General features: G+C 40.3%; 3 protein-coding genes across 3 annotated transcripts; 2 read left to right on the top strand and 1 right to left on the bottom strand.

Annotated features, from left to right (window-relative positions):
- Positions 1–1,123: 1,123 nt before the first annotated feature.
- On the bottom strand, positions 1,124–3,424 carry LOC306820567 (uncharacterized protein; the record flags this gene model as incomplete). Its single annotated transcript, XM_079338447.1, has 7 exons — positions 2,857–3,424; positions 2,711–2,774; positions 2,434–2,559; positions 2,200–2,242; positions 1,676–1,840; positions 1,466–1,550; positions 1,124–1,333 (listed from the first exon to the last, which is right to left on the bottom strand). Exons 1-7 carry the CDS (start codon positions 2,905–2,907, stop codon positions 1,124–1,126), a joined length of 744 nt encoding a protein of 247 aa, XP_079194573.1. The 5' UTR covers positions 2,908–3,424.
- Positions 3,425–5,119: 1,695 nt separating this feature from the next.
- On the top strand, positions 5,120–9,352 carry ndufs8a (NADH:ubiquinone oxidoreductase core subunit S8a). Its single transcript, XM_079338125.1, has 8 exons — positions 5,120–5,238; positions 6,291–6,345; positions 6,481–6,546; positions 6,914–7,003; positions 7,501–7,609; positions 7,965–8,028; positions 8,203–8,331; positions 8,954–9,352. The coding sequence occupies exons 2-8, from the start codon at positions 6,300–6,302 to the stop codon at positions 9,083–9,085; spliced, it is 636 nt and encodes a 211-aa protein (XP_079194251.1). The 5' UTR covers positions 5,120–5,238; positions 6,291–6,299; the 3' UTR covers positions 9,086–9,352.
- A 3,848-nt stretch (positions 9,353–13,200) lies between these two features.
- LOC306819877 (glycine receptor subunit beta-like) lies at positions 13,201–27,132 on the top strand. The gene is made up of 11 exons (XM_079337488.1): positions 13,201–13,704; positions 16,757–16,880; positions 17,443–17,549; positions 18,820–18,887; positions 20,633–20,859; positions 21,047–21,129; positions 21,952–22,089; positions 23,284–23,436; positions 23,915–24,063; positions 24,362–24,526; positions 25,668–27,132. Exons 1-11 carry the CDS (start codon positions 13,686–13,688, stop codon positions 25,959–25,961), a joined length of 1,527 nt encoding a protein of 508 aa, XP_079193614.1. The 5' UTR covers positions 13,201–13,685; the 3' UTR covers positions 25,962–27,132.
- The last annotated feature ends 559 nt before the right edge of the window (positions 27,133–27,691 follow it).

The raw sequence follows: 27,691 nt of genomic DNA, 5'->3' as shown, positions 1-27,691 counted from the left end.
TTCTGTTTGATTTTAATATTATTTTGTAGAACAAAAACGTTTTCCTGTTTTTTCTTCTATTACTTTGAAAAATTAACAAAAACGGAGATAAACAAAAGGAATTAAACATTAATAAAAAGAAGTAAAGATATGTTGTTTTTATCATGACAGTTTATCAAATTATTATTAATATCAAGAAAGAAAATATTCAAAGTATTTTGGCTACTGTCATATTTGCAGAATTAAGGTTTGAAAAAAAAAGTATTATACAGAACATATAATATTTAAAACGTATTTACAGGGGAAATTTGAGGATAGGCTCCATGTAATTTCTCTTCTTACAGTCATGTTGTCACTTAACTCGTGGATGGCATTAACAGTGTTTTAGTCTGTTAGAATCTTACAGACAGATGAGCTTGATTGTGAAGCATTACCTTCTGAATTTGAGAGAGTAGTTTACACGTGAAGTAAAACTCATTTAAACTATTAAAATGTTGTGTATGTTAGTGCAGATCAGTCGTCTGAGTCTCTTTGTCGCTTCCAGCTGGTCCTGAATGCAGCTGCACATCTTCTGACTGGCAACAGACAACATCCTCACAACATGTTCATCACATCCTGCACCAGCTTCTCTCAGCTTCTGGTTCTAGTTTATGATGTTATTAACTGTTTTTGAAAGCTTATACATGGGATGACACCTTTCCTATTTGTCTGAACAGTTGCACAAACATGCTGCAGTCAGAGCACTAATGTCACCTCACCAGGTGCGCTTGGATGTAACAAGAGTCTAACCAGGAAGTGATAGAGCCTTTGAGACAGCTGCATTCATTTTGTGGAGTGAGTGTAACCTGAGAACATCAAAACTACTCAGTCAATTAAACATTTGAAATCACAGCTTAAAACGTACATGTTGTTGAATACAAGTAGCTTAACTCTTTCACATTTTATAATGATCCTATTTATGTGTTTTTATTGTGTTTTAATTGCCCTTTGTTTTGTGTTTTAACCTGTACAGCACCAGAGATCGTTTTAAATGTGCCTTTTTGAATAGACTTTGACATGACGTTTATTAGAACATATTAACACATTCGAGTCATGTGATCAGAGCCCATGTTTATTCAAACAAGTTTGCACTTTAGAGTTGTGTTTACATCTCGTGCTTGGTGATGGCTGTCAGCACTGGCTCTGATGGAGGCTTCCTATTGGTCCAGAGCAGGGCAAGCCAGGCCTCCCTGAAGTCCTGGTGGGAGCAGTAGATCAGGGGATTAAGACTACAGTCCAGGTATGACATCACGGATGACAGCGTCCTCAACCAATCAGGAGCTGGCAACAGGTCCATCCGCCCCAGCAGGATCAGCTGATTGGTCAACCGTGAGAGAGACGGACAGTGAGTGAGTGTGTGTGTGTGTGTGTGTGTGTGTGTGTGTGTGTGTGTGTGTGTGTGTGTGTGTGTGTGTGAGATATGTATTATGTGGAGCAGCTGTGTTACCTCAGAGACAATAAAGGGGGTGTAACAGAACATATAGGATGCCACAAGCAGAGGAGTAACCTCAGAGAGATCTGACTCTTCATGACTGAGACAAAAGGAGAAGAAAGACAGGCAACACTTACACAACTGGATTGTTGCTCAGATTTGAAGGTATGATCCTGTCAGATAATAATTATCTTTTTGGAATAATGCCTCTTAGGTGATGTTTACCTGAAGGGGGTGAAGCCACAGCCAAGGGCACTAAGCAGGGAACAGGTAAAGATGAGGAGGAAGGGGACAAAGATACAGACGGAGAATGCACACAAAATGTAGACCAACATGTCCGAGTAACTGTTCTCCCAAAACACAGCACACAGCATCTCTGCAGGGTCATACCTGCAGGACGAGAGAGGCCGAGGACAGGCAGAGGAAACATGAGAACAGGGATGTCATGAAAAAATGAGGAACTAATAGACAAAGTACAAACAGAAGGACGACAGAGAGCAGCGACTCATGGAAACATAGAGGAAAAGAGGAAAACAAAGAAATGATCATTTGAAGACAGAGAAATAGGGACAGAGACATGAAGCCACAAGGACAGGCAGAAACAGACAAGGTAAAGAAATGAAGACACAAGGAAGAGACAAGGACCGACACAAGAACAAAGAAAAAAAGAAAGACATGAGTACAAAGTGAAGACAGAAACATGAGGAGAGAGACATGAAGACAAACAGAGGACAAAGATGGACCCATACTTGATCCAAGCGTAAACCACAGGAACACTCCCGAACACGACACCTGTCACCCAGCAAACCAAACAAGCTGTCACCATTACCGCAAACAGAGCACCTCCCGTGGAGGCGGGGCCAATCAGTCGCTGGACACATAAAATGGCTAAAAATTAAAGAACAAATACCGGTACATATAATTAATTCAGTTTAAATCATGACTTTAAATGACGAAGAGGAGGAGGTGATAAAGAGGAGTACCTATGCTCCCGATAGAGGAGGAGATGAAAGCGAACTTCAGAAGACTGACAACCTCACACCACGGTGACCTCTGACCTCCTGTGAGCATGGCGAAGAAGGAGCCACTGATGATGAGGACGGAGCAGCCTACATAATCACAGGAGTCATTGATGAACATAAGAATAGTGAACAACGTGTTGCTGCACATCTTAAATAAAAAGAATAATTAAGAACAACACAGATATAATCCAGATTATAATCCAGTTAGTTAACAGAAGATCCTTGTCTTGAGTCGTACCAAAGTCCGACAGAGTGAGACTGATGAGAGGAAGCCAGTACCGACAGCAGAACCGCCCCCGACACTGAAATCAAAACACAGAAGAAGAAGGGAAGAGTGTTGACATCATCATGTTAACTTCATGTTGTCATGTAACCTGCACTCACCAGGACTTTAGCCAGTAGAACCAGACTGTTTCCCAGCACTCCCATTACCATCTCCACGCCCAGCACTGCCACCAGCAGCCACTTCTCCGCCTCTGGCCACCAACGCTCCGCCTGCACCGTCACGTTCAACACGCCACTCACTGACAAGGCAGGACAGCAGCTCAATCAATATTTCAGGTGTCCACATCACGTACCTTGACTAGGGTCCAGTAAACTAGCAAACTTTAGACCACAAGAGGCTGCACGCCTCACAGCGAGGAAGTTCCTGGTTCGAATCCCCGTCAGACAGGACCTCTCTGTGTGGCGTTTGCAATCAGGATAATGGAAGGATGAATGGATGGACTCTCAGCCAGGGGTATGAGAAGTCATTAGACAACCCCACACAGCAGGTACCGGCTAAAATACTAAAATGTGACAATTTAAACAAAAAAAGTGCCAGTTCTCCCTGTGCATGCATGGGTTCTCTCTGGGTTCTCCGTCTTCCTCCCACAGTCCAAAGACATGCCAGTTAGGTTATATGGTGACTCTGAGTTACTGTAGGTGAATATGATAGTAGCTGGGTGTCTGTCTCTGTATGTCAGCCCCGTGGTTGACTGGTGATCAGTCCAGGGTAAACCCCGCCTCTCACCCAATGACAGCTGAGATTGGCTCCAACATGTTTGAACTACCTTTGATGTTTGACATACACAGATTTAGTCGATGGTAATCGATGGCGTGATCACCTGACCTCCTGACTCTTTACACTAAGCTGTGGGCTGGGTGAGTTCATATCTTCTGATTCTGACATGAAATATTTAAAAGGGATGAAGACAACTGCTGTGATTGATGCTTCAAAAGGAGAGAACATGACATTAACTGTGAAATAACAGGACAAATTAACATTTTAAATACAGTGAAGCTTCAGATTTATATATATATATATATATATATATATATATATATATATATACAGCCTCTAAATATACATCTAACTCTTAAAAAAGGATGAGTGAACGGGATAGATGGAAACAAGACACTCTGGGGGTTTAACATTTTCAGCGTACATAGTCAATCTAATGTTGAGTCCGTGACAGTGTTCTGTGTATATTTAGGTTCTTTCCTCATTTAGGATCCAGATGAACTGTTGACCAGCAGCCTGGATGATCCGATCAAACAGACCTCAGTCTGACAGGATTTCATCAGAAAAACAGAATTATATAATATGTATTAACATTAAAGAGTTCACTTACTGTCACAGAGAGTCCTCGGTCTAACAGGTAACCAGGTGTGTGTGTGTGTGTGTGTGTGTGTGTGTGTGTGTGTGTGTGTGTGTGTGTGTGTATGTGTGTATGTGTGTGTGTGTGAGTGAGAGAGAAAAAGATCATAGTCATCAAAAGCCTCTTTAATTAAAATCCACACGGCCCATTTACCTCAGCCACAAGTGTGTCTGTGTGTGTGTCTGTGTGTGTGTCTGTGTGTGTCTGTGTGTGTCTGTGTGTGTCTGTGTGTGTCTGTGTGTGTGTACTTCTACTCTACGGTGCCAAGAGACATCAGGATGTATTGGTGATGAGACATTTCAGAGACAAAATATCTCTCTCTGAATAAATGTATAAATAAATGAATTTCTGTCTCTATGAGGTGATCAGTTCCTTTAAAGTGCAGCAACAACATGAAGAATCTTTATTTAAACAGAGCGATATGTTTTCTTAACAGAATTATAACCACAACACACTGATTATGATGTTCACTTTCATGTGCTTAAATTGATAAGAATTAGTCGTTGTGTATGAACTCTGCTATAATTAGTAGAACAGTAATGTGTTACAGTCAGGTTAGGGTAAATGCTGTTTTTGATTTTTAACAAAACATTTTAATCAAAGTAGACATTTACACATGATACAACAACACAGTGTAAAGATATTGTTGAAAATACGAAGTTACCAAACAGTAAAAACTCACATTAATAATATAAAACAATGTGTTTTTGGTTTCTCCCTCAGACTTTCTTTTTTCCAGAAAAAGTTCGAAATGACAAACAATTATGTTATCTAAAATAAATCTACAAATGTCTCGCCGCAGTTTACTATGTACACATTTCTAGAAAAGACGAATAGCTGTCTTATTATGGGATTCAGATTCAGATTCAGAAGGCACAGTTTAAATGTATCCTTCTTTTTATTCAACAAAAAGGGATTCAACAAATACCTTTAAGAGAAGGATATCCACAATTAGGATATATAATAGTTTAAGATACACGTCATACCAGTGAGTGGCGCTAATGCCCCAACATGTTTGTCAACCACCAAAAAAAGAAAAAAAACTCAACGAAGAAGAAGAACTTCCGGTGTCCGCTCCGTAAACCGTCCGCTGTTCTGGTTTAGAAGGCCAAATAGCGACACTGCGGTGAGTTTAAATCTTTATAATAAGCATTATCTGATAAATACGAGTATATGTGTTGAAGCAGATATCTAATTTATGGTCTGTCATTTTAAAATCATCTCAATCTGTTTCATTTAATTCACCTCTCACGACCTCTGTTCAAAAGTCCTTGACAGTGTGTCACTGTTAGCTTAGCTTAGCATTAAGCGTTCACTTTTTACAAATGATATCAAACTGAACAGGAGATTAAACTGGTGAGATGTTGAAGGAAACACTTCCACAAACTGTTTAATGTGTGATTAGTCTGTTAGAGGGCTAAATCCGTGTTAGCTTTGCAGTGCTAGCAATGTTAGCACTGAGAGAGAGAGAGATCAGAGGTTATAGAGTTAACACTGTTCACCTCACAGGACTCAAAATTATTTTAAAAAACTACATTAAGCTGAGGTCGAGACAGTCCAGAGTCTATCCGAGCTAACATCAGTGTGTCCATGTGTTCGTGTGTACGAGTTCAGACATGAACATGATCCTTTACATGTCGTAACAACAACTCTGACAAACACACCTGGAGCCTGACTCAAAGTCTTTATTCTTCATCCTCACTTATTATTACAACCTGCAGACAATCACACTGTTTTAACAGGAGGAGGGAAACATAAATCTGTAACTCATCATCATGTAAAGCTGCTTTTTAGACCTGAGCAGGAGCAGTCAGTGCGACAGTGTGTAAACTGGTAATCCAGGCTGTAGCAGAACCAGAACTGGTACTGACACCGACACCAGCTCTCACTTTCTCTCTCTCTCTCTCTCTCTCTCTCTCTCTCTCTCTCTCTCTCGCTCACACACACACACACACACATACACACACACACACACACACACACTGTTCAGCTCCTAAAGTGAAGCCTTCAGGAAGCTGCTCATCAGGAGCTGGACAGGGTGCAGGTTTCTGTCGTTCAGACCTTTATTGTCCTGCAGCTGTGTCATTTACTTGTATGCACACCATTTTCTCTTTCTGTTCAAACGTTTGATGATGGCTCCTGTAGTTAAACCGTCTGTGGTTGTGCGTCTGTTTTCAGCTCAAACAGATGATGGCTGCTTCTCTGCGTTTGTTGTACTCTGTGAGCAGACCAGGTGAGATCCCAGCACACACACGCACTCCTTTGTCACAGTAACACATAAACACACAGCAGTGTGTAGCTGTGTAACATCTGGCAGGTGAATGTCACAGTAATGATCATATGAATCATTATTTTGTTTGAACTTTAGGCTCGTCTGGTGTCGCTCACAATCTGGTGAGGTCCTTCAGTGTTTCCACACAGAGAGGAGGATTCAGTGAGTACACACACACACAAACACACACACACAAGCAGACATTACTACCATCACTGTTCAGATCACCATGGTAACTCCTTTACTGCAAAGCTCACCATGGTAACACTCTCGCTGCACAGATCACCATGGTAACACCATTACTGCACAGATCACCATGGTAACACTCTCGCTGCACAGATCACCATAGAAGCCTGACTGGGACAAAAAGTATTGACTTTGTGCTGAATTTCCTTCGGGATCAATAAAGTATCTATCTATCTATCTATCTATCTATTTTAAGTGCTTCAGAGGTTTTTATTGTGTGTCTGTGCGTGTGTGTGTGTGTGTGTGTGTGTGTGTGTGTGTGTGTGTGTGTGTGTGCGTGCAGAGTATGTGAATGCTCAGGAGATGGCCACAGACATGAAGTCGATCACAGACCGAGCTGCTCAGACGCTACTGTGGACCGAGCTCTTCAGAGGTAAGCTCCCCTCTGTAAACACTCATTGATAATAATATTAATGATGATGCCGTGGACTGAGGACACGTCGTCTTTCAGTCCCTCTGACTGATGAACTGAAGGACATGTTGAGCTCTCGGATGGATTCAAACTCTTTAAAGTTCACTTTTCCTGAATCAGTGTTCAGTGTGCCGTCACCATGGTTACTCAACTCCCTTTAGACTATCACTGTCACCAGGTAGTGGCTCTGTTAGCAGTTTGAGTCTCTGCTGAGACAGATTTCTTTCTAATTATTTATTCTGTCATCGCTGTGTGATGATTGTGTAACGTTTGTGTGATGATTGTGTAACGTTTGTGTATTGGTTGTGTAACGTTTGTGTGATGATTGTGTAACGTTTGTGTATTGGTTGTGTAACGTTTGTGTGATGATTGTGTAACGTTTGTGTATTGGTTGTGTAACGTTTGTGTGATGATTGTGTAACGTTTGTGTGATGTTTGTGTAACGTTTGTGTTCACAGGTCTGGGGATGACGATGAGTTACCTGTTCAGAGAGCCTGCCACCATCAACTACCCATTTGAGAAAGGACCTCTGTCACCTCGCTTCAGAGGAGAACACGCCCTGCGCAGGTAAGAACTGAGACACCTGTCACTCACGTCCAGCTCGCTCTGTGATTGGTTGGTTTTTATCAGGTTGAGACAAGGGGCAGATTCTGTGTTTTTAAAGAGAACGGCTTCATGTTGAGACTCAGAACACTGAACAAATGTATGCAGCAGCAGAGTTGTCTTTGTCACTCAGCAGTCGAACACAGAAACAGAACGTACAGGTGGAACAAACACACCTCAGCTGTTAGAGTCTCTTAGGTTACGATCTTATTCACCAGCTCTCCAACAACACCGTTCCAGATTATTTTCTTTACACTTTCTGCATCTTCCACAGTCCTAACGCTCAATGAGTCACCTGTTTGTGATGATGTCATTCCAGGTATCCTTCAGGTGAGGAGCGCTGCATCGCCTGCAAGCTGTGTGAGGCCATCTGCCCTGCCCAGGTACACACACACACACACACACACACACACACACACACACACGATCACAGGTTACACAAGTGTCTGATTATTTTAAACTGAACACAACATGAAGAAACATTAACATCATATAAAAAAAACATTTCTTACTGTATTTTTGTGTGTGTCTTGTGTGTGTGTGTGTGTTGTGTTCAGGCCATCACCATAGAAGCAGAGACTCGAGCTGATGGCAGCAGGAGGACGACACGTTATGACATTGACATGACCAAATGTATCTACTGCGGCTTCTGCCAGGAGGCGTGTCCTGTGGACGCCATCGTGGAGGTGTGTGTGTGTGTGTGTGTGTGTGTGTGTGTGTGTGTGTGTGTGTGTGTGTGTGTGTGTGTGTGTGTGTGTGTGTGTGTGTGTGTGTGTGTGTGTGTGTGTGTGTGTGTGTGTGTGTGTGTGTGTGTGTGTGTGTGTGTGTGTGTGTGTGTGTGTGTGTGTGTGGGGAGAGGCTGTTTATCAGTTTAAAGTCATACACACGTCAGGGCTGGGATGTTTCAGTAACATCTTTCTCCATGAAGATGTTTGTGTTCAGTTTGAACTGAACCTGCAGACATTAAAGCACAACGATGAACACTGTTGGCTCTTTATGTTGATCCTTGAACAGTCTGAGACATTTTGACAAAGGCAGCAGAGAACTGACCTCTCCAAGGTCCTCACTCCACAAATTATTTACTGATCAATCAGGATTTAATGATCCCAAATCTCTTTACACGGGCTATACTGTAATCTGAGATTATGATTTACTAACATCAACATCTTAGCTAAAGAAAGACTAAGTATGAAGAAAAACAAAGTTTGACTTTATTTCTGTTCTCTCTTTAATGGTTTGAAAAAAAGTTCCCCTTTCATTTATGTATTTTATAATCAGATTTTCTCTCTCTCTCTCTCTCTCTCTCAGGGTCCTAACTTTGAGTTCTCCACTGAGACTCACGAGGAGTTGCTCTACAACAAAGAGAAGCTGCTCAACAATGGAGACAAGTGGGAGGCCGAGATAGCTGCCAACATTCAGGCTGATTACCTGTATCGATAGAGAGACACACACACACACCTACACACACACACACACACACACGTGTCCTGTACATACTGTAAGGAAAAACTCGGTTGACAGACAGAAATCTTCCTCTTGTTGTAATATCTATGTCTGATTATATATTTATTAAGAAACACGAGTCCCTGTGATTGATCAGATTGATTGATCAGACAGACTCTGACATCACACTCGGCTGATCATCAATTATTGTTCTAATCTGATATTTTTCTTTATGACTCGAATAAAAAACCAGTGAGAGAAACACGGAAAGTCGTTGTGTCATTCAGTAAACAAACAAACAGGTGGCCTGATGGAGCTGGGACCAAACCACCAACCCTCTGATTGGACAACACACTCGACCGCTGAGCCACAGACGCCCAACTTAGATCCTGAAACCTTGATGTGAAACATCATAACACAAAACAACATGGAACAAAAACAAAACAGGGAATAAAGGTAGAACATAGTATTGAGGAAATAAAATAAAAATGTTATTTTGTTCTCTAATCCCTGAGAGAAATTCTCACATAAGCACAAACAGAGCTGTGGACATCTCTTAGGTCTACATCTGGATTTGAACCATCGACCCTCCAGTTCCCAACCCAGGTCCCTACAGACTGCCGCCTCGGACATTGATCACCAAACAGAGAAGAGAATAACTCAACATGAAACACATAGGACATAGATGACAAGACTAAGAACATAAAACACAAAAAAATACAACAAACAGGATGTAGAATATAGAACATAGAACATTAAACAGAACATAGAAAATGAAATTTTTAGAACACGAGACGCATCATGAAACTAAACGGATCAGTGAACACGGGACATAAAATAAGGAACACTGAAACAGGACAGAGGTCCGAGAATGAAAAACATAGAAGACTAGAATCAAGAAAATATACAACATAGAACCAATGACAAAATATAGACCAAAAACAGAACATAGAACAAACATTAAATGGAACACAGTTACAGGCTATGAACTACAATAGATAGAACAGATAATAGACCACATGAGATAGAGAACATAGAATATGACGTACAGTAGATGTGAACGTAGATGGATGGATGGAGGGATAGATACTTTATTGATCCCGAGGGAAGTACAAGTTAATTTTTTATTTATTTTTTTATTTTTTTTACACAGGTCATGCATCACAGGACAGATATTAAATAACAGAAAAGAGAACACATCATGTCGACTTAAAACATGAAAGCATGAAGAAGATAATCATGAAATATAGAACATTTAAATGACATGCAGACTCATCACATGCAACTCAGAACATAGAAACTAAAATGTAGATCAGAGAACAAAGAAAACTACACACAACTAAGAACATTAAACACACTGATTGTTGAGATTGGTTAAAGAACATGAAACTGAAGATAATAAATAGAAGAACAGACAATAGAAAACTTAACTGATCAAAGAAAAATTCATATAGAACCAAGATTCAGAGCACATGAAACACATCCATTAAAAATAAAGAACATAGGTTTTTAGCATACTGACCATGTAACACAGAACATACAAAATACAATGTAGAAAGATAGGACATAGAATAAACAGCATGAAGCACAGGGAAGCAAATGTAGAACAATTATACAGTAACATGGAGAGATAAGAAATAAGCACAGAACACTGAACATAAACTGAAACACCAAACACAGCACTAAGAACAAGAGCATAGAACATGGAATAAAACACCAGGCCTATAATCATTGAAGGTAAATCAGAATAAAGATTTCGTTTAAAGAAGGTGATCTTTTTGTTCATTACTGCAGAGGTTGCAGAAATTGGTCTTATTCATCATTCTGTTACTGCAATGCATTGTGGGTGATCAAGGCGTCTGTGGAGGACAGTGTTGCTGACTCTCTTCTTCAGCTTTTTACATTCAGGTTTTCAGGACAAACAGCTGAGTTGTCATGGTGACGGGCGTCCCCTGAGAGGATCTCTCTGAGAACATGTAGTGTGATGTAGCTCCGGTCTCTGGAGGTTCACCGTGAAGATATTCAGCCTCTGAGGGGACACGCAGGTTTGAGTCCTGTGGGACTTCATCCTGAAAATGCATTCATTCACGCATGAGGTGTGTGTCAGTGCTCATTTAGGTCACAAGCAAAGAATTATAGATAAAAACCTGATATTTATCTACCGTTTTATCGACTTTAATATGAAATTATGTACAGTGCGGCGAAACAGTTTCGGAAAAAAAGGTTTTTAACATTAAGGTCAAAATGTTCAGTAATTGCACAGCAAACACGGTAAATGTGTGTTAAAAATCTTTTTATTTGATCTTCATACTTTATCTGAACACATACAAAACTACTCAAACTCTACACATCGATTATTATTTATAAATCAGAACAAACTTTTAGGATAACAGATCCATACAACACGGGACTCAGCCATGCAGTCTGCAGGGACTCCAGCAGAGGGCGCTGATGCGACACAAAACACGAGTAGTCCCAGTGCAAAGCTATAAGAGCGCTTTATAAACAGCATTTACTCAACTCAGATATTAAATTACTGACAAATAGTGTTTAATAATGATAGATGATGATAATACGGATCGATACCCCTGAAGTTTTTCACATAAAGTGCACGTGAATATCTAATCTCCACAGTTGAGGCTAATTCTTCAGGTCTGTCTCTCCTCAGAAAAAAACAAAACAAAAACATTTTTACACGGTCTTGTCTCAACAGTCTCTGAGACTGGGCAGACTCCGGATTTTAAATCAAGAGTTAAGACCACAACTTTGTGGCTTTTTTTGTAGGTCATTACTGTGATTAGAATAAAAATACTATAAGAAGTACAATGAACCATTTTAAAAATGAAAATAAAATTAATTTGAACAAAATGCAAATACAAAAGTGCAGAAATGCATAAAGTGCGTTGATTCCAATCTTTCGATTTTGAACTGTAAAAGTTACAGAGCCTAAAACACTAAAATAGACAGTAAATAAGGAAGCATGAAATCAGATTCCAAGCCTGTCTCGATGAAATTACCAACAACCACATCAAGCAGCAAGGAGGGAAAAGACGACCACACCGACATAGGGACACACTCTCTAGCGGGAGTGGATGGAGACCACAGGAGGAGGGGCACCTGAATAAAATCTTGGCAAGCCATATTACATTCACCTGACAAATCCAGATTGACATCCCTATTTTAAGAAATAGATATAAAAAAATGTTCACACTGTCATTGAAATAAAATCATCTCATCTTTAAAATGATCGGCAATTCATCAAAAAATGAAAAACAACCACAACAATTTCCCTATGTTGGTCTGTACTGCACTTTAACCAGCAACCTTCTCCTTTCCTCGTAGCTCAGTCTGATCAAAAATCAAAAAGTGATCATCTTATTAGACTTCAGGGACTGCGTTTTTTTTAAATAAATAACTGATGTACTCCTGCAGTACTCTGAAGACATTCTAGGGGGGGCAGTTCTTTCACTAAATCAGTGTTTTATAAGATAAAAGAGGAGAGTGAAACACCATATTTGTAGTTTTATCTGCACACTGACTGATCATCTACTTTTGCACTCGAAGCCAGAGGAGCTTTCAGCTGTTCGTGCTCTCACATGGGGGATACCGCTTGCAGGTGAACCTGAGAGAGTTAACAGAGGGACAGGGTGACCTGAATGATGTCATGATGTAACAGGAAGTGAGAGGTCGTCTGTCAGGTCGATGCAGACATGTTTAATATCAGCATGTCCCCCAGAGACGGGACAAGATATTACTCAGTGATGAGTGGACAGATTCACATCAGCAACACTACACAAGACAACACACACAACATTTATAGACACAACTTACACGAAACACTACACACACACACACACACACACACACACACACACACACACACACACACAAAACACTACACACACACACAAAACACTACACACACACACACAACATTTATAGACACAATTTACACGAAACACTACACACTACACACACACACACACACACACACACACACAAAACACTACACACACACACACACACACACACACACAAAACACTACACACAACATCACACAAAACACTACACACACACACACACACACACACACACACACACACAAAACACTACACACATCACACAAATCACGACACACAACATCACACAGTCTAATACACAAAACACTACACTGAACATTACACACAATATTGCACTGAACACTACACACAAGGCATTGCACAAAACAGCGCACTACACTGAACCTCCACACCAAACGCTACACACCTGTCCTGGTGATTTATGAGAGGGGGAAAATGTCGTCCCTGTCGTCTGCTCTCGTTAAAAACAATCAGCTGATTAATTTAGTCGCTGCTGATGAAGCTGTGACTGAGTAACATTCCTGTTCCCCCTCAGGCTGCAGAGAGGAACTTGGACTCAAATACAGAGCGATGCAGATAAACCCCACACACACACACACTCACACACAGAGACAGACCCACAGACACACACACACACACACGCAGGGAGAGAGAGAGAGAGAGAGAGAGAGGACAGAGTGGGAGCGCAGCAGCGTCTCTCTGAACAACCTCTAAATCGTGTGATGCAGCAGCGCTGATGATCCGACGCTCCAGAGGTAGGAATTAAAGAAACATGCAGTTTGTGTTCCTGTGTCGTACTGTTGTGTCAGTCTGTGTTTGTGTGTCTGTGTGGTGCATGTGTGTGTGGTGTGTGTGTGTGTGTGTAGTTGAGTGTGTTAAGAAACAGAGTAATGAATCTTTGTCCCAGGTTGAAGGACAGTAATATTAGCTTCGGGTTTGCCCTTGTATGAGAAGTAGCCTGTGTTCTACCTGTGTGTGTGTGTGTGTGTGTGTGGGTGTGTGTCTCTGATATAACTAGTTTTTACATTTGAAAAAATGAAGAATGATGCATTGTGATTTGTGTGTGTGTGTGCGAGTGTGTGATATAACAAGTTTTACATGTGAACAGATGAAGAAGAATGCAATGTGATGTGTGTGTGTGTGTGTGTGTGTGTGACCATAAAAGCCTCAGCGAGCTGTGTCATCGTATCGCCGCAGTCCCCCCCTCATCCCCCCCCCCCCCCCACACACACACACACAGTACTTTCTCCCTGTGTGTGAGGGTGCACGCAGCGCTGATGGGCTGCATGGTGGGACCTTATGTTTCATTGTATGTTCTTTAACTCTTTAGTCTGGATTTATCTGAAGGATGAGGACCAAAGTGAAGGTCCTCGTCGACGCGGAAGAGAACAGCTGATTAATGAGCTGACAGGTCTCTGATCCTCGGACGCGCTGTATAGATCTCGATGGGACATATAATCCATAAACATTTATTAGAAATATGGGGGAGAATAGTTTTCTTTAAAACATTCATTTGGTATAAAAACAATGAAGGCTGAAACATCATGAAATGGCCATACTACAGAAATACAGCAGAACGTCTCAAGAGAGGACAGAGAGCAATAAAGAACGATTGATGGAAAGTAGTTATCATGCATTGTTGGGACATAAAAACATGCAGAGAGGGAGAGACAGGGGCTCAGTGTGCCAGGTCCCACGGCAGTCTAGCCTGTAGCAACAAAACTAGGAGCTGGTCCAAGCCTGAGCCAGCTCTAAATATAAACTCAAAGGAGTCAGCCTCCTGGACCCTGACTGGGTGATGACTCCAGAGCAGAGGGGCCTGATGACTGAAGGCTCTACCTCCCATAGTGCATTTAGAGACTGGAGGTACCACGTCAGACCTGCATTCTGTCAACGTGATGTTCTCGAGGGGTAAACCTGCACTGTAAGCTCTTTAAGATAAGATGGTGTCTGACCATTAGGAGCTCTGTTAGTGAGAAGAAGAATTTTAGATTCAATTCTAGCTTCTAGGAAGCCAGTGGGGAGAAGCTAATACAGGAGTGATTTATTTTACCAGGTACATGAGCTGCAGTATTTTGGACAAGCTGAAAAGTCTTTAGAGACTTACTGGGGCATCCTGATAGAAGAAAATTACAATAATCCAATCTAAAGGTAACACATGCATTGACTAGTTTTCCTGTGTTGTTCTGAGACAGAATGTGCCTTTGTCTTACAGATATAACTAAGGTGAAACCTGGATTTATTTGGGTTGCTAGGCTGATGCCAACTAGAATTACATCATTAGAAAAAGTGCCTCTGAGGTGTTTGGGACCAAGCACAATAACATTGGTCTGAGTTAGGAAGCAAGTAACTCTCTGGTCACCCAGGTCTTAATGTCCTTAAAGGAAGAGTTTGTAACTTTTTTATCCAGTAGATGTCGCCCTTGAGCACCAGCATAAAACCAAAACAAACTGCTGTTTGTCGACACCTCCGCCGTTTTGAAGCCTCCGCTCTCCTCCCGCAGCACACCTCCAACCACCGTCCAATCACATTCAGCCATGAATTAGAACACACTGTAAGTAAGCACCGTTTAGCACAAGCAGCGGACAAAATTGTTCTTGAGCTGCGATTGCCTGTGGCCTGAATTGTTGTGTGAGCAGGCTATTGTTAGCACGCTTTGGCTATCTCATTGCTTCATATTGCACATAAATTGACACAGAATGACCGTGACCATGACATCCAAATAAACAGTGACAGGCTATGTTCTTCTTTTCTCTAGTCCTTGAACTGAAACAGCTTTTTACACAAGGCCGTCCTGTTTATGTGAACATGACGTAAACACAGCACCAACAACAGTACAGCAGACGGGACTCATGCTTCTCATTGTAGACAGTCATGACTCAAAGAGACATTGACAGAGGATATTCTCGAGTTCTGGTGTATTTATGTTTAAAATGTTGTACATCCTGCCTTTAAGGTATGCTTCTAGTTTATTTAAAGGTGCACTGATCTAGTTTTGGTAAAGAAATGTGAAAGTGGAAGATTCTGTGATATATGTTCATAACTCTTTACACAAAGTGTCCTCAGAGGAAAATGTGGTTCCTGTATCACAGTTTGAAGATAAAATGCTATGCGAGAAGTCATGGTGGTTTGTCCGGTAACCTTTTAACTTTCTAACAGTGTTCCACCGACCACATTTTCCTTGAATGAAGTTTAGTTCAGAAAATCTAGCTTTGAATTGTTTCACTACTCCAACTTTTTTCACTACTAAATCCACATATTGCACCTTTAAGTTATTCGTCTCATCTGGCTTCATTGATATAGTTGAGTATCATCTGCATAACAATGAAATGTATGCAATGTTTTTGTGTGATTTCTACATTTCTAACATTCATCTTATACATATATTGATTTTTATTTTTTTAGATTTGATACAATAATTATATTATACATCATGAGAAACATGTCAGTACACATATCAGAGTACTTTTATACCAAACTGAAACCATTCAGACCAGTTTAACTGAACCGAGTAGGCGATCTTAAACAGATGGGTTTTGAGTGTGGATTTGAAGATGGGGAGAGAGTCAGTGTTTTGTATATCAGAGAGCTCCAGAGCTGGGGAGCAGAGTGTCAGAAAGCTCTGCCCTCCATGATGCTGAGGCGGGCTGAGGGCACAGTAAGATGGAGTGACGACATGAGGGAGGTCAGACAGATATGGAGGGATGAGGTTGTGGATGGCCTTGAAGGTGTACATGAAGAATTTGATAGAGATTATTTGCTTGACTGGGAGCCAGTGGAGTTGATGTATGTTTCTGTGTGTTTCAGGCATCATGGTTCTTGCTCTTAGGCCGCTGCTCCTGCTGTTGTGTCTGTCATATTGTCTTCTACCTTCAGCCGCAGAAGGAAAGTCAAAAAAAGGAAAGAAAGGAAAACAGGTCGTCTGCCCATCGTAAGTCGATACATCATATTCATCAGTTTTAATATATTCATTTGTTTGAATCATTATTCAGAAACATGGGAGGTCTTTTTTGACATGCTTACAATTTTTTGTTAATTATTTTGACACTCCACCCAGCCACTTGTACTGCAGAGAGAGAAACAAGTTGAATGCTAAACGAAACATTAACACTAAATCAGTTATAACTATATCAGTTTACATATTGATTATTTTTAGCACTAAACTCTCCTGCTGTTTCACTATCACATTCATTATAATCACATTTTTCTATTTTATATGCTTAAAAAAAATCATCTGTGATGAAGTCCAGCAAACTGAGTTGTTTCTGTTCTTTGTGTGTGTTTATTTAACAAAAGCCAGTGTATTATCCTGTGCTCATATCATCCTGTTTATAATAAGCCCAGGTGTTTACGTTATCATGTGTGTATAATAACCCCAGGTGTGTGTTTTATCCCAGGTGTGTGTTTGTGTATAATTCAGTGTGTAAAACCTGAGCGGTGTATCATGTAGGAGGTGAAACTAACACTTTTTATATGAACTTCCTCTCTGACAGTCAGCTGTCTGCTGAAGATCTGGCTCAGGTTCCCGAGAATTCCACTTCCAACATTCTGAACCGCCTGATGGTCAGCTACGACCCCCGAATACGACCCAACTTTCAGGGTAAGGATCGCAGCAGTGCAGGAGTGTGTGCAGATAAATACACTTTAAGAATATGCAAAAATGCAGGGACTTGGGTCGGGAACCAGAGGGTCGGCGGTTCAAGTCCCGATGTGGACCAAAAGACGGACGTTGGTCTGGTAGCTGGAGAGATGCCAGACCACTTCGCATGCACTGTCGAGGTGCCCTTGAGCAAGGCACCAGATCCCCACCAGCTCAGGGGGCGCTTCTAGTGGGGGCAGCCGCCGCACTCTGACATCTCTCCATTAATGCATGTCAACAGGTCCTGCTTGTGCCTGTGTGTGATTCCATACAATTCAAGCGTGAACCAGAATTTCCTTTGAGGGATTAATAAAGTATTTTTAAAAAAAAGATAAAAATGTACATATACTGAATACGGTGAAGTCATAATTAACAATGTACTTTCTATGAAGACTCCTCTAATAATCCCGAACACACAGCGCTGCAGGAGCCTCATTTGTCAACAGAGCTGTCAATCATGATGTTATACTCCTAATTATTAATTAAAGCCAAACAGAATGTAGACATAATAAGAATGATATGAGCGGACAATTAAAGAAAAAACGTCTGAGAAAAATTTATCTGAGGTGTATTTAAACTTTATAGTTTAATATGTCTAAAAATGGAGGAGGCGGAGCTTATGACCTATCCTGCAGGTAGTCAGCAGGGACAATGCTAAACATTTGGATTTCACTTTTAGGGAGCTGCCATGTTGTTCATCTTTTTATACAATCTGTGGAATTAACATGTAGAAGAGCGATAAAAGAGAACAAGGTGATGTGATGATGATGATGATGATGGAGGGATGAAGATGAAACGGGAAAAGGAGAAAAAAGAACAGAAACAACATGATGAGTTTCTGTGCTTCATTTAATCTGCAGCTCCAAGCTACAACCAACCAGATGTTCACACAAGCGTGCGCAGACACACACACACACACATGCACGCACGCACACACACACACACACACACACACACGCACATACACACACACACACACACACACACACACACACACGCACATACACACACACACACACACACACACACACACACACAGATACAGATGTTTAGTTTAGGAATTTATTTTGTTCCCTTTTTTGCTCTAAATGACAATCTGAGTCTGTTTAAACAAACCCTGTCTTTGCCCCCCCGTGTGTTACCATGGTTACTTTAACATCGCATCAAGAACCAGTGGACAACTTTCTCCCAGTGCTGAGTGTCTGTTTATGTGTGTGTGTGTGTGATTCAGGGATCCCCGTGGAGTCCAAAGTGAACATCTTTATCAACAGCTTCGGATCCATCCAGGAGACCACGATGGTACACAATTCTTTTTATCAGCTCACTCCTTCAGACTTTTCATGTCTGTAAATCCTCATAGAGTTATCAGTTATTAATAAGCATCCGTACTCCCATTACTGCCACACTAACAAATACAGGCTGGCCCACTTTTACCTTTTATAAAGGTACCTGTATTTCCCTTTACATTTCAAACAGCACAGCTTCCAATGCTTCTTCTTATTCTATCAGGTAACAACTGCTACACATGATACCTCTCAGCTCATCAAAAGCTCTGCACAGACTGCAAGTGAACTGAGGAGTCAGCAGACGGTCTCAGAAACACAATGCAAAAAATGACTAACTGTGTTCACACTGTGGTGTAAAAGTGAAGTAAATCAGATTTTTTTTTTCTCCTATGTGACTCCAATCTGATTTTTTGATGACAATGTGAACAGCACAAGTCACTTAGGGTCACTTTTATAATGTGGATTCCCACAGGAGTCTGATACACGCCACCTTTTAGTTTAAAAAGCAATATGAACAGCCAAAAAAGAAAATCATATCGGAGTTAAAAAATCTGAACTGAGCATTAAGGCTTGCAGTGAGTCAGGGAAAAGTAAACAGAGTGTGCTCTAAATTTAGAAAAGAAGACAAAGAGGAAGAGATTTTCATCAAGAATGGAACATTTTGCCCGTGGGCAGTTTAAAACAAAATGTCTCATGATTCAGTACGCTCACGATCATTAAACCGGGTAATGTCAAACATCACCACGAGACAAAGCAGACATTTATGAACAACCCACTCAAATCTGATCACAGGAAACAGAAAGTGAATGAACTAAGAGCCCATTAAGATCGATCCGCCAGAATCTTCAAGCAGTCCTGGTTTTGGGTCGACAAATAAAATCGTTTTACAGACAGAAATTACTTTTCTCTAGTCCAGCTCACTTTGAAAGGTCGAGCTAAAGCTAATTTCTCTCACTAAACTTGAGGAAGTGTGAGAGTGTGACCTAAAAAAGAGAGAGGAGCATGTTTATTGTTTTAATAAATGTTGAGATTGTTAATTATAAAATAGGTTTAAAAATGACAAATATCAGCGGATGGCAGCAGTGATGGTGCAATTTAAGTCACTTCATTAGGGTGAAGGGGTTTGATCCAAACATCTTCCCTTTGGGGATTCTGTTGGTCTAATAGTGGTTAGTTTACGTAACCTCATGGAGCCTGTAGTCCTCGAAACGGGTGGCCCGGGTTCAAGTCTGACTCTTGGCTCCTTTCCTGCATGTCATTATCAAATCTCTCTCTCTCTCTCTCTCTCTCTCTCTCTCTCTCTCTCTCTCTCTCTGTTTCTTGACTCTCCAATAAAGCCATAAAATAATCATAAATGACACTTTGTACTAAAATCTGAGAGTTTGAAGTTCATATGAGTTGCCTTTTATAAAAAATATAAAGGCCCGGAGCTTTTTCCAGTTTCGTAAACGAAGGCCCCGGTTATTATTGGAGGATTTACAGAATATCTTTATGTTACTATTAATTACATCTTTAATTATATCTTTATGTTAGTATTGATCATTTTTATGGGGAAACCATAAACATATGAATAGATGGAGTAGTTGTATTTATATTCACTAACACTGATGAATTCATTTACACAATAAGGTTCTGTGTGTTTCTCTGTTTGTGTGTGTGCGTGTGTGTGCCTGTGTCTGTCTGTGTGTGTGTGTGTGTGTGTGTGTGTGTGTGCGTGTGTGTGCCTGTGTCTGTCTGTGTCTGTCTGTGTGTGAGTAGGACTACAGGGTGAACATCTTCCTCCGTCAGCGGTGGAACGACCCTCGCCTTCGTCTGCCCACAGACTACAAGAGCGACTCTCTGACCATCGACCCAAAAATGTTCCAGTGTTTGTGGAAACCCGACCTTTTCTTTGCCAACGAGAAGAGCGCCAACTTCCACGATGTGACGCAAGACAACATCCTGCTCTTCATCTTCAGGAACGGAGACGTGCTCATCAGCATGAGGTACACCCTCGACCTTCATCACTTATCATCCTCCTCTTCATCACTGGCCTTATTTACAGAGCTACATAAATTATAACAGACCATAAGAAGATACTCTTTCTGTCTGTGTGTGTGTGTGTGTGTGTGTGTGTATGTATGTGTGTGTGTGTGTGTGTGTGTGTGTGTGTGTGTGTGTGTGTGTGTGTAGGTTGTCAGTGACCCTCTCATGTCCGTTGGATCTCACTCTCTTCCCGATGGACACACAGCTGTGTAAGATGCAGCTGGAGAGCTGTAAGTGCACCACACACACACACACACACACACACACACACGCACACACACACACACACACACACACACACACACACTGCGTTATATAATTACATGCAGTGAAACAGATGTTGAAAGCGTAAATTTAAAATAATGTGTGATCTCAGAAGCTAAAATGTAGAATATCAGAGTTTCAGTATTTAATGCTCAGTGAGGTGGATATTTCCTGGCTTAAATCATGAAATGATCTTATTATATCACAGCCATTTTGCCCCTTGCTAATTGATTTGCCAAACCAACAAGTGTTGATGAAAGCAAGTATTTAGATAGAAGTGATTCTACCCAAACTAAAAAGCCTCTGCATTCTTCTAATAAGCTGCTCGAGCAACGTGGTCAAACTAAGTTAAATTTTGAAGATGCTTTTAAAAAAAAAATGGAGAGAGGTTAGAATGCAGAAAGATTTAACGACTGATGCAGAGCTGGATAAACACTGAAGCTTCAGTGTCCTGGCAACCTGCGTGGGCATCGCCTGTAGGGAGGAGGGGAGACACACCTCTCCAGTGTTTTAAATGTGCACTGCAGTACCCGTTTTAAACACTAGGTGTCAGAGTTACTTATTTCTCCTTTAAAGCTTTGAAAGAGAGAGGAATGGTTTTATTTGAAACTACATTTTATTTTTCTTATATTTTTCAAATCCTCACTTCAATCTCTTCTATGCTCAAAAAGAGAAAAATCAAGTCAATGAAATGAAGTTTAAACGGATACTTCCTTAATGCACCACGTAAGCTGCTTTTATATTTATGAATAATGAATAATAAGGGTATTCTCTTGTTTTTTCTTCAGTCGGTTACACCACCAGTGATCTGGTGTTCATGTGGCAGTCTGATCCCGTTCAGATGGAGGAAATCGCTCTGCCGCAGTTTGACATCAAAAAAGAAGACATCAAATATGGAAACTGCACAAAGTTCTACCAGGGCACAGGTCAGTCAGCAATGATTATTGATTATCACTGAAACATTAACAATGAACCTAAGAGTTAATAACAACAGAACAGCATTTATATGAACTGTATTGTTAGGTTTAGGTTAACTTTAAACCCCTGATAAAATGTAAAAATGGTTTAATAAACAAAGAGAAGAAAAAGAGCCGCTAATAGAGGCAGGGGACTCGCTGGCCTGGAAGTTTTTCCTGGAGACCACAGACATGAGGATGAAAAGACAAAGACATTGAGACTGGTGAAAGAGTGAGGCACACCAGAATACCAGTGCACTTTAAAAAAACAAAAAAACACCAAGAGCCACAGAAACACTGCAACACAGGAGGCACATCAACACTAGAACAACCTCTGGAAGAAACACTGAAAGAGAGTTCGAAGAAAACTACCAAACAAGTTGGAATTATCAGGCAGAGTCGTGGAGTGAAGACCGAGGTGCATTTGAATTGTCTCTTTGATGAAGAGGGTTTCTAACTGATTAAAATGATCCGGAAGCATCCAAGTGGCAGCCATGTTAAGTGCTGATTGAATTCTCTGAAAGGTCAGGAAAGGTGCTTCTTTTATAGCATTTGGTACGCTGAACCACCCTTTGGTCCAGTGTCCAAATAATGATGTATAAATGTAACAAATCATTTTATACAATCATACTTATGTTAGATTAATGTTGATTTATGTGTGGACAATGTAAGTGAGAGCAACCATTCTCAATGTGGCAACCATTTAGTTCCTCATATCCTGGTAGCCAATATTCCTTTTATTTCATTTCCCTTCTTGTGGTAGTTATGGATTATCTCACAGGCACAGGGGATGAAAGGAGCAGAAACTGGTTGGTAAATTACTTAAAGAATTAACGCCCGTGATCAGCTGATCACTAGAGCGGGGGACGGAGGGAGTAGTAGAGAGGGAGCGTCTACATTCAATGAAGAATTGAATGAATGTGTGAGAAAATATAATCATCCTTCCTGCTTGAATTTACACTGAGCTCCATACAATTTTAGTTAAATAAAAATGTGAAATTATTAAAAAAAAACAAAAAAAAACAGCTTAAATTTGGTTTTGTCTGTTACACTTATAAATTGTCTGCAGTAAAAATGAACACCTGTTTGTTATTTTTTAGTTCCCTTTTATCTTCAGAGGGTGAGTTTATCTGAATCTATCAAACCTTTTCTTTATGTTCTCAGGTTATTACACCTGTGTGGAGGTGATCTTCACTCTGCGTCGGCAGGTCGGCTTCTACCTGATGGGGGTCTACGCTCCGACTCTTCTCATCGTCGTCTTGTCCTGGTTGTCGTTCTGGATTAATCCGGACGCCTCAGCCGCTCGAGTGCCGCTGGGTCAGAAAAACAAACAAACACTCAAAACAAGATTAATCAAGGAGGTTTTGTTTGTATATCCCAAATATTTAATACATGCTAAACTGACAATTACCTGAAACATCTAATACTAGATTAATATCAAGTTTATCATAATATATAAAATACTTTTTATGATAATTTTGACTGAATCATTTCTGTAAATAGATGTAGGTCTGTGACTCTCTTCAGTCATTTACCAGCCTCCTATTTCTCTGTTTCCCGCACGGATGAAGAAAGTTTAATGTGATTGTCCTATCTGTCACTCTAACGGTGCGCATCCCCATCTGCATCTCCCTCCTCTTTCTTCTGCCCCTCCCCCACAGATCCAGGACAGGAGGGTCACTGAACATCCTCCTCTGCGTCTTCATTTTCATCCTTATCTCCTCTTCAGGCTGAATGCACCATATATAAATGCTTCCTGTAGTGATGCTGTAACATTGTTATCATGTTCATGCAGGTATCCTGTCAGTCCTGTCTCTCTCCAGTGAGAGCATGTTGTTAGCGTCAGAGCTACCAAAGGTTTCTTATGTGAAGGCCATCGACATTTGGCTCATTGCCTGTTTGCTCTACGGATTTTCGTCCCTCGTTGAATACGCCGTAGTACAGGTTAGACACACACACACACACACACACACACACACACACACACACACACACACACACATAGACAAACAGATATGCCTGTTTACGCTGCATTCTGATGAACTCATTTATTACATTTAGTAATCTATAGACCTTGTGTGTTGTTTCACTGACCATACAATAAACTGTGAAATGTTAACCCTAGTCCCTAACCCTATACAATCTATTGAATCATTGCTCCCTATCTCGCTGTGTTCCCCGCTCCCAACCCTCCCTCTCCCTCTGTGTCTCTCTCTCCCTTCACCCCGTGTCTCCCTCTCAGGTGATGTTAAACAGTCCCAGACTGATCGAGGAGGAAAAAGCGAAAATGGCGACCAAGGAGAAAGCTTTGAAAGAGAAAGACGAAGGAAAGAAAACTACAAATAACAAAGCTAACAACACAGTGAATGGAACAGGAGGAACACCTATACACGTAAACACCCTGCAGGTAAAAACACCTGGGCCAGCAGCTCTGTCACTCACATCATCTATAACACACATCACTTGGATGTATGTTAGTCAAATGTAAGTTTGGTAATGATATGTAACATGATGCATACAGTAATATATAAAACATATACAATATTATAATATAGTGTTCGTAACATGGGAAAGCTTATGAGATCTGTCTGAAATCTACTGAGGACAAATTTGTTATTTGACCTATTAGGTTTTTTTTTTATAACATTTATATGATTGGTGACAAGTGAACACAGTGACCTGCCAGGAATGCCCGGATGTCGGGATTCCAGTGGTTAGTTTGTGCCACATGTACAACACGTATGACATGTCCGCATTACAGGAAGTGTGAACAAGTCCCAGCAAAAGAAGGAAACTATAATGATGTTGAAATGAATTTGAGATGATGTATTTTGTGTATTGCTCAGTTCTGGATTGAGCAGACCTAAGTGCTCATTTGCTGTTTTTTATATAAAATATCCTAGCATCGCTGAAGGCCGTCTCCAAGAAATGATAGAACACAAACTGATCAAATATTTCTGATTGTCTTTCTTTCATTACAGGGGATTTTTATGACTCTTTGACTTGAAGCACCTTGTCACACCTTGAGAAAGTATTTTATTTTTCGGACTAACATTCGTAGTAAACTTTCTTGGTTGAGGAACACAGACAGGTTTTTAAACGTTCATGTTAAATAAAAAGTGGACCCAGCACGCTGCTCTGTGGGTCTCCATCAGTTGTGTACTTTAAATCTTAAAGCTTTAAAGGAAGAATTTGTGACTTTTTGATCCAGTAGATGTCGCCTTTGAGCAACCAAAACAACACTTACACCACACTGAATCCCTGCTCTCCTACAGCAACACAACTCCAGCCTATAACTAAGCAGCAGACAACATTGTCTTTGTCTCAAGTTTCATTGTTGTATTAGCAGGCTAATGGTAGCTTATTGTACTTATTGCAGATAGTTATTACTCAGTTAGATATTTACAGAGGATATACTGGATTTCTCCTGTAACATGTCACTCATTCTTCCTTTAAATAAACTGAAGCACTTTGATGACTCCTCCTTTCACAACACAATTTAAGATATAAAATCCTGTTTTTTATCCATTCTCTTTTGCCCTCTTCAGGTAGTAGAAACTCGCTGTAAGAAAGTCTGCACCTCCAAGTCAGACCTTCGCTCCAATGACTTCAGCATCGTGGGATCTTTACCACGAGACTTTGAGCTCTCTAATTTTGACTGTTACGGTAAACCGGTGGAAGTTTTGGGAGTGCTTAAGTCCCAAAGCAAAACTAACAAGAAACCCCCCCCACCCAAGCCGGTCATACCTGCTGCTGCTAAACGCGTTGACCTCTATGCACGAGCCCTGTTCCCCTTCTCCTTCCTATTCTTCAATGTGGTCTACTGGTCCATCTACCTGTGACAGAGCAACACATGGACCGTAATCTCACAACGCGACATCAGAAACTTTACTCCAATAAAAACTAAAACATTCAACCTTCAGAGTCTGCAGAGAGAACTAAGAACCTTTGGAACGTCTCTTTAATTCTGCATGTTTGTTTCTGTCTGATACAGACCATTAAGCTTCATGTAAATCCAAAACCTGCGCTATGCATTAGGAATAAACGCTTTGACTGCAGCTAATGTTACTGCTTACCCCTCATGATCGAAGTATAGCACTCTAAATACCCCCTCCCATCATAAAATAAAGCCTTAAAGAATGAATATGGATACATATATAAAGATTTAATATATAGTATATACCTCTGTTTTTCTTATCACATATTTTACAGAAGATTTTATTGTTTTTAAAACAGCTTTACAATTTGATAAGTCAAACTTCATTTTTATAACCAACAAACAGAATAAAGCATTTCAATTAAGCAATTCCTGGTTAAAACATAGACTGTAAATAATTATTGCTACATACAGTCTATGGTTAAAACAATACAGTTATTTTTCATAAAGGTTGAAGACATAACTTCCTGTCCTCGCTCTGGTTTAATGTCACAGGTGGACGAGGTCGTCAGTTGTTTTTTGTCCAGGTGTTTGGTGTAGAGTCTTACTCCACAGGTTTTAAGTTTATCATTGATAAAATATCTTCAAAGTCTATACTACAAAAGAATGTGCCATCTGCTATCCAGATAAATCCTTCTTAATCTTTATTGCACAATGATCTATCCATACTTCTCATACTGTGACATTGTTAGGGCTAGTGCTTTTAAAAGCAACTGCAACTCCATTTTGTCTTTGCAAAAGCGATTCATAAAATTCATCACTTTCTCCAACAGATTTAGCAGCTTTGCTCCGTTGTTCCTACACCGAGGAATTCTCCTGGTCTTCCACACTAAACCAGCTTTAGATACTGTATGTATTTTTGTTCTCCAATAATTCAACAACTTGCTCCCCGTCTGTTTTCAAGATATATTCAATTCTCAAAACCACCATCATTCCAACACAATGTCAGCCAGCTTACTTCATTCTGCCTTTTTCAGGACCTCTTATTTTAAATTCTCCATCAGATTCAGAGGACCTCATTGTTGGAACACTTTACTCATATTAGAAACAGCACCAGTTTCATTTTTATCGAAATAACAAACTCTGCCACAAGTGCTAATTTTCCCTTTTCTCCCTCCTCTTTAATGTTATTCTTTCTTTTTTGCCTTTATTTTAAAGCTCCTTGAGTATGTTTTCTGGTTAGCTATATTGTATTTGCTTGGACTACTTTAATAATTTTTCTCTGTCTCGTGTTTTTCTTTAGGACACTCGACAAGCCTGTCTGCGTTTATTTGGCTCCTCCAGCACATTTCTTTCAAAATATATATTTTTAAAATGAGCTAATTATTATTTAGTGTCTGTTTTTTCATTTGTAAATTATGTTTTAAGTGCAATAAAATAAAATTGCGACAAGGACACACATAATTATGTAACACATCTGTTATTATGGCAGAACTGTTTGAGTGAAAACTGATAATACTAACCCATAACCTTAACTAACCCACCCATGACCTTATCCATACCCTTAACCTTGATTGCTGATAATGTATTACTGTAAGTTGAACTTTTATGTGTTCAAGTTTTTTATATATTCTTTACTTTTACCTTTAATTATAAAATGTAACAAAGTGAAAAACTGCTCTGAGTGATTAAAAC

The sequence above is a fragment of the Symphodus melops genome, assembly GCF_947650265.1.
Source record: "Symphodus melops genome assembly, chromosome: 2".
Lineage (NCBI taxonomy): Eukaryota > Metazoa > Chordata > Actinopteri > Labriformes > Labridae > Symphodus > Symphodus melops.
Note: the sequence above shows the minus strand (reverse complement) of the source record. Positions and strands in the feature narration are given on the sequence as shown.